This window comes from Hemiscyllium ocellatum, chromosome 29, assembly GCF_020745735.1.
Source record: "Hemiscyllium ocellatum isolate sHemOce1 chromosome 29, sHemOce1.pat.X.cur, whole genome shotgun sequence".
Lineage (NCBI taxonomy): Eukaryota > Metazoa > Chordata > Chondrichthyes > Orectolobiformes > Hemiscylliidae > Hemiscyllium > Hemiscyllium ocellatum.
This window is the reverse complement of record NC_083429.1, coordinates 55945177-55957851: the sequence shown is the minus strand read 5'-3', so window position 1 is coordinate 55957851 and position 12675 is coordinate 55945177. Positions and strand designations below refer to the sequence as shown.

The 12675-nt window shown below is 49.0% G+C and overlaps 1 protein-coding gene across 1 annotated transcript in view; it reads right to left on the bottom strand.

Annotated features, from left to right (window-relative positions):
* Positions 1-11465: 11465 nt before the first annotated feature.
* LOC132829678 (apolipoprotein A-IV-like) overlaps positions 11466-12675 on the bottom strand; it is a 41292-nt gene continuing 40082 nt past the window's right edge. The window contains exon 3 of the mRNA XM_060847026.1: positions 11466-12315. Coding sequence (XP_060703009.1) covers positions 11466-12315 — 850 coding nt within the window. The remainder of the gene's footprint in view (positions 12316-12675) is intronic.

Sequence of the window (12675 nt, the reverse complement as noted above, 5' to 3'; positions counted from 1 at the left end):
CACACTGGACAGTTTCAGTATCCCACCGTGACCCACACTGGACAGTTCCGGTATCTCACCGTGACCCACACTGGACAGTTTCGGTATCTCATTGTGACCCACACTGGACAGTTTCGGTATCTCATTGTGACCCACACTGGACAGTTCCGGTATCTCACTAGCCATTTTTCATTCAGTATACATGGGTATTGCTGGTGGCCAGTATTTATTGCCCATCTCTAGTTGCCCCTTGAGAAGGTGAGGTTGAGCTTCCATCTTGAACTGCTACGGTCCATGTGCTGTAGATAGATCCACAATGACCTTGGGGAGTGAGTTCCAGGATTTTGACCCAGTGATAGTGAAGGAACACCCATATACTTCCAAGTCAAGATGGTGAGTGATCTGGAGGAGATCTTCCAGGGGATGGTGTGGTCATGTATCTGCTGCCCTTGTCCTTCTGAATGGAAGAAGTTGAGGGTTTGTAAGGTGCTGTTTGAGGATATTTGGTGAATTTCTGCAGTGTATCTGGTCAATGATACACACTGCTGCTCCTGTGTCCCCTGTATCTATCTCATGTGATGAAACTTAAAGGGTGACTGACTAGGAACTGGATTTTGAGCGATGATTTTCCAGTCAGTTTCCAGCTCCATAACCTCTCAGCAGCAAAGTGTCAAACTACCCGATCCTTTCAGCCTCCTCTCCATAAGCCTCACTCAGTCAATCCCCTCTCAACCCACCTCCCTCACCAACACCATCTATCCCTCAACTGCTCCTCCCAAACAACCTGCCATTCCAAACCTTCTCAATAAAACCACCATCAACCTCTGACTTCATCTGCCGGTGTGGTATGACAGCACAACTGGAGGGCTGTGTACAGAACATAGAACCATACAGCGCAGTACAGGCCTTTCAGTTCTTGATGATGCACCGACCTGGGAAACTGATCTGAAGTCCATCTAACCTACACTATTTCATTCTCATCCATATGTTTATCCAATGACCATTTAAATGCCCTTAAAGTTGTCAGGTCTATGCCCCTACCACTCTCTGAGTAAAGAAACCACCTCTGACATCTGTCCTATATCTATCACCCCTCAATTTAAAGCTACGTCCCCTCGTGCTAGTCATCACCATCCAAGGAAAAAGGCTCTCACTGTCCACCCTATCTAATCATTTGATCATTTTGTATGTCTCTATTAAGTCACCTCTTAACCTTCTTCTCTCTAACAAAAACAGCCTCAAGTCCCTCAGCCTTACCCCATAAGACCTTCCCTCCATACCAGGCAAGATCACAGTAAATCTCCTCTGAAACTTTCCAATGATCCCACGTTTCCTGTAATGTGGTGACCAGAACTGTACATAATACACAAACTGCAGCCGCACCAGAGTTTTGTACAGCTGCAGCACGACCTCATGGTTCTGAAACTCAATCCCTCGATTAATAAAAGCTAACACACCATATGCCTTCTTAACAACCCTATCAACCTGGGTGGCAACTTTCAGGGATGAATGCACATGGACACCGAGATCTCTCTGTTCATCCACACTGCCAAGAATCTTACCATTTGCCCAGTACTCTGCATTTCTGTTACTCCTTCCAAAGTGAATCACCTCACGCTTTTCCACATTAAACTCCATTTGCCACCTCTCAGCCCAGCTCTGCAGTCTATCTATGTCCCTTTGTAACCTGCAACATCCTTCAGCAATATTCACAACTTTACTGATGTTAATATCATCCGCAAATTTACTAACCCATCCTTCTATGTCCTTATCCAGGTCATTTATAAAAATGACAAACAGCAGTGGCCCCAAACCAGATCCTTGCGGTACACCCACTAGTAATCAAACTCCAGGATGAACATTTCCCATCAACCACCACTCCGTTGTCTTACAGCTAGCCAATTCCTGATCCAAACCGCTAAATCACCCTCAATCCCACGCCTCCATACTTTGTGCAATAGCCTACTGTGGGGAACCTTATCAAACACCTTACTGAAATCCACACACAGGGGAACCTCGATTATCTGAATGAGATGGGCGGGCGCTATTTTGTTCGGATAATTGATTATTCAAACAGACCCCACCACCAGGGATATATTTCCCTCCTCATCCCTATCAGTGTTCCGGAAAGACCACTCCCTCTGCGACTCCCTCGTCAGATCCACACACCCCACCAAGCCAACCTCCACTCCCGGCGCCTTCCCCTGCAACTGCAAGAAATGCAAAACTTGCGCCCACACCTCCTCCCTCACTTCCCTCCAAGGCCCCAAGGGATCCTTCCATATCCACCACAAATTCACCTGCACCTCCACACACATCATTTACTGCATCCGCTGCACCCGATGTGGCCTCCTCTATATTGGGGAGACAGGCTGCCTACTTGTGGAACGTTTCAGAGAACACCTCTGGGACACCCGGACCAACCAACCCAACCACCCCGTGGCTTAACACTTCAACTCCCCCTCCCACTCCACCGAGGACATGCAGGTCCTTGGCCTCCACCATCACCAGACCATGGCCACACGACGCCTGGAGGAAGAACGCCTCATCTTCCACCTAGGAACCCTCTAACCACAAGGGATGAACTCAGATTTCTCCAGCTTTCTCATTTCCCCTCCCCCCACCTTGTCTCAGGCCCAACTCTCGGACTCAGCACCCCTTTCTTGACCTGCAATCTTCTTCCCGACCTCTCCGCCCCCACCCCCACTCCAGTCTATCACCCTCACCTTAACTTCCTTCCACCTATCACATTTCCAAAGCCCCGCCCCCAAGTCCCTCCTCCCTACCTTTTATCTTAGCCTGCTGGGCATACAGTCCTCATTCCTTAAGAAGGGCTTATGCCTGAAACGTCGATCCTCCTGCTCCTTGGATGCTGCCTGACCTGCTGCGCTTTTCCAGCAGCACATTTTTCAGCTCTGAATCGATTAAAATACCTTTCCTCTGGGGCTTGGTGTTTTTAAAGTCTGCTCCCCGTTCAAGAGACTGCAGCAGCACCCAGCACACAAGGCACTCCCCCAACACCGTCCACACCACCCACCCCCCCATAAACCCATCCAACCCCACGCCTGCACCCCCACCCCCCTCCAACACCACCCAGCGCCCCAAATCCATCCACCCCCGCTCCCGCCCCGCCCCCCAAACAAATCCAACCCCATCCCCGCCCCACCCCCCATAAACCCATCCAACTCTGCCCCCTGCCCCCAAACCCATCCATCCAACCCCGCCACCGCCCCAAACTCATCCAAACCCGCCCCCACCCCAACCCATCCAACCCTGTCCCCACCCCAAACCCATCCACCACGCCCCACCCCCCAAACCCATCCAACCCAGTCCCCGCCCTGCCCCCAAACCCATCCATCCAACCCCGCCACCGCCCCAAACTCATCCAAACCCGCCCCCACCCCAACCCATCCAACCCTACCCCCGCCCCAAACATATCCAACCCCACACCCACCCCCACACCTGCTCCAACCTTATCCAACCCCGTCCCCACCCCTCAATCCATCCAACCCTGCCCCCGCACCCCCAAACCCATCCAACCCCACCCCTGCCCCAACCCATTCAACCCTGACCCCGCCCCCAACCCATCCAACCCGCCCCCAGCCCAAATATATCCAACCCCGCTCCCGCCCAACCCAAGCAACCCCGCCCCAACCCCCCTACCCATCCAACCCTGCCACCGCCCGAACTATATCCAACCCCACCCCCACCCCCACCCCCAATCCATCCAACCCTGGCTCTGCCCCAAACCCATTCAACCCTGCCCCCACCCCAACCCATCCAACCCTGCCCCCATCCCAACCCATCCAACCCCGCCCCACACCCAACCCATTCAACCCCACCCCCACCCCAACCCATCCAACCCCACCCCGTCCCAAACCCATCCAACCCCGCCTCCACCCCAACTCATCCAAGCCCACCCCCACCCCAACCCTCCAAACCCCCCCGCCCTAAACCATATCCAACCCAGCCCCCACCAAAACACATCCAAACCCGCCCCACACCCCAACCCATCCAACCCTGTCCCCAATCCTATCCAATCCCGCCCCAGGCCCCAAACCCATCCAACCCCCAAACCCATCCAACCCCGCCCCCCACCCCCGCCCCTGCCCCACCCCCTCCAACATCACCCCCGCCCCACCAAACCCATCCAACAGCACCCCCGCCCCCTAAAATCCATCCAACCCCGCCCCCAACCCATCCAACCCCATCCCCACCCCAAACCATCCAATACCGCCCCACCCCAAACACATCCAAACCCGCCCCCGCCTACAACCCATCCAAACCCGCCCCCGCCCACAACCCATCCAACCCTGCCCCTTCCCCCAACCACATCCAACCCCCCCCGCCCCCCAACCCTGTCCAATCCTGCCCCCTCTCCAGGGCAGCTGGACTGTCCACCAACAACAAGACTGATGCTGCTGTTGCCTTTGTGGGTAAGTTTCCAAATAGCACAAACATACACACACAGGCACACACAACATTTTACTACAACGTTTTGACATGTTCCACCTTTGCCCTGTACAGGACAATGTTGGAGAGATTATCTGAGAGAGGGGATGTTAGGGTCCACCCCTCTGTATAACTTCAGGGAAAGTGTGGGGAGAGAGAGGGCGGGAGGTCAGTCATTTGGAGACGGTGCCTGTTTAATCAATGTCAACAAAGACACAATCAGTGTTAGAAACACGTCTTTGATGTAATGTTTCTATTGGGACCTTGAGATCTCCTTCGGATAATCCAATTTTTGGATAATTGGTATGCGGATAATTGAGGTTCCTCTGTACACCACATCTACCACTTTACCTTCATCCACCTGTTTTGTCACCTTCTCAAAGAACTCAATAAGGTTTGTGAGGCACAACCGACCCTTCACAAAACCATGTTGACTATCCCTAATCAAATTATTCCTTTCTAGATTATTATAAATCTTATCTCTTATAACCTTTTCCAACACTTTACCCACAACTGAAGTAAGGCTCATTGATCTATAATTACCAGGGTTGTCTCTACTCCCCTTTTTGAGCAAGGGGACAACATTTGCTTTCCTCCAGTCTTCTGGCACTATTCCTGTAGACAATGACTACATAAAGATCAAAGCCAATGGCTCTGCAATCTCCTCCCTGGCCTCCCAGAGAATCCGAGGATAAATCCCATCCAGCCCAGGGGACATATCTATTTTCACACTTGCCAGAATTGTTGACACCTCCTCCTTGTGAATCTCAATCCTGTCTAATGTAACAGCCTGTTCTCAGTATTCTCCTTGACAGCATTGTCATTTTGCTGTGTGAATACTGATGAAAAATATTCATTTAGTACCTCTCATATCTCTTCAGACTCCACGCAGAACTCCCCCCTACTATCCTTGACAGGCTCTAATCTTACTCCAGTCAATCTGTTAATCCTGATATATCTACAGAAAGCTTTAGGGTTTTCCTATCCGCCAACAATTTCTCATGTCCCCTCCTGGCTTTTCTTATCTCTCTCTTTAGGTCTTTCCTGGCTGACCTGTGACTCACAAGTGCCCTAACTGAGCCTTCACATATCATCCTAACATAAGCCGCCTTCTTCCTCTTGACAAGCGATTCAATTTCTTTAGTAGGCCACGGCTCCCTCGCTCAACCACTCCCTCCCTGCCCTGACAGGTGCATACTTATCAAGGACACGCAGTAGCTGTTCCTTGAACAAGCTCCACATTTCAATTGTGCCCATCCCCTGCAGTTTCCTTCCCCATCCTAAATCTTGCCTAATTGCATCATCATTGCCTTTCCCCCAGCTATAACTCTTGCCCTGCAGTATATACCTGTCCCTTTCCATCACTAAAGTAAACTTAACCAAATTGTGGTCACTATCACCAAAGTGCTCACCTACCTCCAAATCTAACACCTGGCCGGGTTCATTACCCAGTACCAAATCCAATGTAGCCTTGCCCCTTGTTGGTCTGTCTACATACTGTGTCAGGAACCCCTCCTGTACACAACGAACAAAAACTGACCCATCTAAAGTACTCAAACTATAGTAGTCCCAGTCAATATTTGGAAAGTTAAAGCCCCACAACAACTGCCCTGTCTCTCTCACTCCTGTTGAGAATCATCTTTGCAATCCTTTCCTCTACATCTCTGGAACCATTCAGAGGCCTATAGAAAACTCCCAACAGGGGGACCTCTCCTTTCCTGTTTCTAACCTCAGCCCATACTACCTCAGTAGACGAGTCCTCAAGCATCCTTTCTGCCACTGTAATACTGTCCTTGACTAACAATGTCACACATCTTTTACCATCTTCTCTGTTCTTGCTGAAACATCTAAATCCCGGAACCTGCAACAACCATCCCTGTCCCTGCTCTATCCATGTCTCCGAAATGACCACAACCTCGAAGTCCCAGGCACCAACCCATGCTGCAAGTTCACCCACCTTATTCCAGATGAAGTAGACACATTTCAAACCAACTTTCTGCCTGTTGGTACACTCTTACGACCTTGAAACTTTATTTCTGACCTCACTACTCTCAACCTCCTGTACACTGGAGCTACAATTCAGGTTCCCGTCCCCCTTTGAATGGGTTTAAATCCTCCTGAAAGGCATTCGCAAATTTACCCCCCAGGATATTGTTTCCCCTCTGGTTCAGGTGAAGACCATCCTGTTTGTAGAGGTCCCACCTTCCCCAGAATGAGCCCCAATTATCCAGGAATCCAAAACCCTTCCTCCTGCACCATCCCTGTAGCCACGTGTTCAACTCCTCTCTCTCCCTATTCCTCACCTCGCTAACATGTGGCACGGGCAACAAACCAGAGACAACAACTCTGTTTGTTCTAGCTCTAAGCTTCCACCCTAGCTCCCTGAATTTCTGCCTTCAATCCCCATCTCTCTTCCTACCTATGTCGTCGGTGCCTATGTGGACCACAATTCAGGGCTGCTCCTCTTCCCCCTCAAGGATCCCAAAAACATGATCGGTGACATCAAAAACCCTGGCACTGGGAGGCAGCACACCAACCGTGAGTGTCTCTCATTCCCACAGAACTTCCTATCTGTCCCCCTAACCATGGAACCCCAACAACTAATGCTCCACTCCTCTTCCCCCTCCCCTTCTGAGCAGCAGGGACAGACTCTGTACAAGAAACCTGTATCACATAGCTGACCCCTGGTAAGTCATCCCCCCAACCGTATCCAAAACGGTATTCTTGCTGTTGAGGGGAACAGCCACAGGGGATCCCTACACTGCCTGCCGGTTCCCTTTCCATCCCCTGACGGTAACCCATCTACCCTTTTCTTGTACCTGAGGAGCGACTAACTCCTTGTAACTCCTCTCAATAACCCTCTCCATGTCCCGAATGATCCCAAGTTCATCCAGTTCCAGCTCCAGTTCCCTAATGTGGTTTTCGAGGAGCTGGAGTTGGATTCACTTCCCGCAGACATTCTGCAGGAGGAACATTCAACTGCCCAAACCTCCAGTCCCAATATTCTGAATTCCCGAAGAGATTAACGAAAAAAAGCAAGTTCCCTTACCAATCTGGGCATAGAACTTTCTTTTTTGGTTCAAGGAGGAGGATGGGTGGGAGACACTACCCGAGTAGTGTTTCAGGTAAAGCACCATCCAAATATAAAGCCTCACTTACCCAGCAGTCCTGTGTCCGCTCCTGCTCAGTATGTGCTCCGCCTATTCACGAGATAAGCTTTATATGAATAATTTACTTTCTCGACAGCCCCCTGCTCCTTGCTCCCTCTGCACCTGCTGCAAAAATGGAGGCTGCTGACTCAGAAGGCAAGCTCTACCTAAGAGAGGATATATTTACCACAGAGACAGTGGAACACTGGACTAATACCGGGAATAGCAGGATGTCCAATGAACTAACAAACAAACAAAAAGCAATACAGCACAGGAACAGGCCCTTCGGCCCTCCACGTCTGTCTTGACATATTTTGCCCTTCCATACTAAAACTGTCTTCACTTACATGTGGTCGGAGGGTCAGTACTGAAGGAGTGCCACAGTGTCAGAGGGTCAGTGCTGAGGGAGTGCCGCACAGTAGGAGGGTCAGTGCTGAGGGAGTGCCACACTGTCAGAGGATCAGTGCTGAGGGAGTGCCGCACTGTCGGGGTCAGTACTGAGGGAGTGCTGCACTGTCGGAGGGTCAGTGCTGAGGGAGTGCCGCACAGTAGGAGGGTCAGTGCTGAGGGAGTGCCACACTGTCAGAGGATCAGTGCTGAGGGAGTGCCGCACTGTTGGGGTCAGTACTGAGGGAGTGCCACACTGTCAGAGGGTCAGTGCTGAGGGAGTGCCGCACTGTCGGAGGGTCAGTGCTGAGGGAGTGCTGCACTGTCAGAGGGTCAGTGCTGAGGGCATGTTGAACCTGTGCTATGTTTTGTCTGAAGGAAATGAACATTTGAATGATTTTATTGAGATGTATATTTTACTGTGAAAAAAACAGTAAAATACAGTGAAATGCTTTTCCACTGTCACCATGATCTGGCCACATTTTGAATAGTTTAAGAATAAGAAACAAAAACAGAAATATAAAGCCTAAGTAGAGTTGATCAATCCTGAGTTAGCTCATTGTCAACGCTGCCTGCACCCCTAACCCTCCTCCACCCCTTTCCCACCATCTTCATCAGACCCAAATAACATTGAGGTTATCACTCTTCAGGCACCAGCTGTCACCTCTGGGCTGATTCTCATCCGTCACCACCTCATTGCCAGGTCAACGTCAGAGACATATCCGTCATCGCTGGGTCCACCTCCTCAATGTCATTGTGATGCCCTTCCATCAGCTTCCTGCACCAGGCCCAACCAATGATAAAGTTGCCCATCTTTAGGCAGAAAGTGAGGTCTGCAGATGCTGGAGATCAGAGCTGAGAATGTGTTGCTGGAAAAGCGCAGCAGGTCCGGCAGCATCCAAAGAGCAGGAGAATCGACGTTTCGGGCATGCACCGTGTTTCACTGGGTTCCTGTCTGTTCTAATTCCTCGTTTCTACACCTGGTTTCTAAAAACTGTGTCGTTTCATTTTCCTTTTCATTTAATTTCATTCCCTGGGTGTAGTGTTCTACATTTTAGTTTCATTTGAATTTTTTTCATCGAATCCTACTTTCTCATTCTGACCTTTGTCATTTGTTGATTTCCCCTCCTCCCTTGCTGGGCTGGTGGGACTAGATTGGGTTGGGATATCAGGTCGGCATGGACGGGTTAGACCGAAGGGTCTGTTTCCATGCTGTACATCGCTATGACTCTGTGATCTCCTGATTGGCCCAGATATTCATTAACTCATGTGGGTTACAGACTGGATATCTGACCCGGGATGCTGTTTCAGTATGAGACATGTCAGCTGGAATTGTGGGGTCACAGGAAAAGATCCTTCAGCCCATTGAGTCTCCAGCTAACTGTTCCAGTCCTATTTCCCAGCACTTGGCCCATACCCCTGACATTGCAAGGTTTATATCTCCTTCTGAACTGTGGTGTAGTCAACCTGGGTCTGATGGTTTATCCTTTCAGCTTCCCCAGCACCTTCTCCTGAGTGATGGCCACTACCCTCACCTCTGTCCCCAACTGTCTCAGAAATCCTTCTTCACTGTTTTCAGGGTTTCTGTCTCTCCTATCCTCACAGGCAGTGAGTTCCAGATTTCTATCACTGTCAAAACCCCTTGCCCCTTTACCTTAAATCCACAATCCTTGGTCATTGATCCTTCCCCCAAAGGAGCGGGGAGATTTCTTCCCATCTATCCACAGGGTCTATGTGCCTCACAATCTTGTCCATCTCAGTCATGTGCCCTCTCAGATTCCTCTGCTCCAATGAAAACGGGAGAAACTGAGGACTGCAGATGCTGGAGATCAGAGCTGAAAATGTGTTGCTGGAAAAGCGCAGCAGGTCAGGCAGCATCCAAGGAACAGGAGAATCGATGTTTCGGGCATAAGGCCAAAGAAGAATTTCTGAAGAAGGGCTTATGCCCGAAACGTTGACTCTCCTGCTCTTTGGATGCTGCCTGACCTGCTGTGCTTTTCCAGCAACACATTTTCAGCTCCAATGAAAACGGGCCCAGTCTAGCCAATCTCTCTCTATAAATGAATCTCTCCAGGTCAGGCAACATCCTGGTAAATCTCCTCCGTACCCTCTCCAGTGCAATCACATCCTTCCTATAATGTGAATTTCAGAACTACACACAATCCTCTAGCTATAGTCTAACCAGCATTTTATATAGTTCCAGCATCACCTCCCTGCTCTTAAATTAAATGTCTCGGGTAATAAAGGCAAGTATCCCATATGACTTCTTAACCACATTGTGTTTCTACCTGTCCCACTGCCTTAAGGGACCAATCGACCTGCACACCAAAGTCCCTTTAATCCCCAGTACTTCCCAGGGTTCTAACTGTTCATCGTTTATTCATTTCCTTTGTTTGTCGCCCTGCCCTTGTATATCACCTCACACAGAGTGAGTCCCATTCCTATATCCCCCTGCAATCTCGGGCTATCCTCCTCACTATTTTCCACTCCACCAGTTTTCATATCATCCACAAACATATCAATTGAACATCTTCTGACATTCAGGTCTAAATCATTTATATATGCCACAGACAGCAAGGGCCCAACACTGATCCCCACAGAATCCCACTGGACACAGGCTTCCAGTCACAAAAACTTCCTTCATCTATCACCCTCTGCTTCCTGTCACTCAGCTAATTCTGCATCCAACTAGCTAAACTTCCTTCAATCCTATGGGCTCTCACCTTCACGATCAGTCTCCCATGTGGGACCTTACCAAAGGCCTTGCTGAAGTCCAGGTGGACCACATCAAATGGATTGTCCTCATCATCTGGGATCATGTTTTAATCAAGGGTTGTGTTGCAATCTGGGATCATATTGTGATCTGGAATTATGGTGTGATCTAGGATTGTGATGTGGAACATGATGTGATCTGGGATGAGCGATTGAAGGAGCTGGGAGTTGCTGGACTTTCCTCAGGTAGTGGCACTGATGCCTGCTGTTTGTGGACAAGGACAGAGCTGGCCACTGACTGGGTTAGATGCCAGAACCAGATCTCCAGGAGCAAGGAGGGTTTGGGTGAGGGGTGTGTGTGTGTGTGTGTGTGTGTGTGGAAAGGAATGAGAGATGGAGAACAGACAGGGAGAGATGGAAATCAGAAACAGCTAACCAAGGAAGGGAGACAGAAGTATGTACTTAGTAAAACAGGCATCCAAAGGAACTGCCATCATCACAATCGAAGAGTTGGAGACCATGAGGAGCAATAAAGAAGCTTGATATTTAATGAAGATTATTTCTAAGGAGTGAAAACACAATGAAACATTATAAATTCTAAAGTTCTTTAAAAAGCCCATGAGTAAATGACAGCACACTCTAAAATCTTTATCAGGTGATGTTGACAATTATTCCTTTTGACACCAATTCAATGTGTTGAGAATCATTATAATCAATGACACAGTTCTTCATACTTCAAGACTCCCCACTCCCAAAATTCAGTTTGACTGAACAACCTTCTCTTTCTCAAAAGTCATTCACTTCATCACGGATATATTCGGACATATTTGAAAGCTGGTTTTGAAGAGCTTGCTTTAAGCTGTCAGCATATGGAGTGAGTCTGTCTTTCATATTCTTCAGTTTGACTGTGAGGTTTTTATTAACTGTGAAGGAGTTTGTGTTCTGCAGGAAAATCTTGGCTACTTGGTCGAGGTTTCTGCTGAGATCTTTCATCTGCCAAGTCAGATTTGCATCATCCATTTTGCCAGTCAGAATCCCTGTTTTATTTGAAGCATAAGGGGCCAGTTTTACCACATTGCTATTAATCTTTGACTCCAGGATACTGACGTTCTCCATGTGCTGGGGAACAGTGCCAACCTGATGGAGAACATTTGCAAATCCTTTGTCAACATCAGGAAGGAGCTTACCAAGAATTTTCTGGATTCCTTTATCGAGCTGGAGCAGGGATGTACTGGGTGGGAGGCCTTGGCTTACTTTGGCAATGTTGTCGTCGATCTGACTCTGCACTGCTTCAGTCAGTGAGACCATGATTTTCCTTTGAGTTTTTGTATCAGCTCTCACTTTGCGTAAAAGTGATCTCCTGCTGAGAATTACCGGGGCAATGCGGAGTTGCTCAGTGAAAGGAGTCAACATCTGAGGCAATTCTGTGAGGCTTCCACTGCGCCTCTGGTGGACTTCATCAGCAAGAGGATCAATTTTCCTGCTCAGTTCCTGCATCTCGTGCCTGATCAACTGCCGCAGCTTCTCTGTGTCAAGCGTCATCTTCAGACGAAACTCCTCTGTGATGGGAACAAGTTTCTGACGGAGACTGTCAGTGAGCTTGTGGACATCCGTAGCATCATCCTTCAGAAGATAACTGGAAGTGTAAACAGAGAGAAGGTGACTGCCTCATCTGAATAGAATAGAAAGTAAAGATCATCTGACAGGGAACTGTGAACACACTGTTTGTGAAGTCTGGCTAAGAAGCTGAGCTCAGTGGATCAACAATTCCACAGGCAAAATGATTTGGAGATGCCGGTGTTGGACTGGGGTGTACAAAGTTAAAAATCTCACAGCACCAGGTTATAGTCCAACAGGTTTAATTGGAAGCACTAGCTTTCAGAGCGCTGCTCCTTCATCAGGTGTTGGACTATAACCTGGTATTGTGTGATTTTTAACTTTGTACAGGCAAAATGGATCAATAATCCCACAGGCAAAATGGATCAACACTTACACA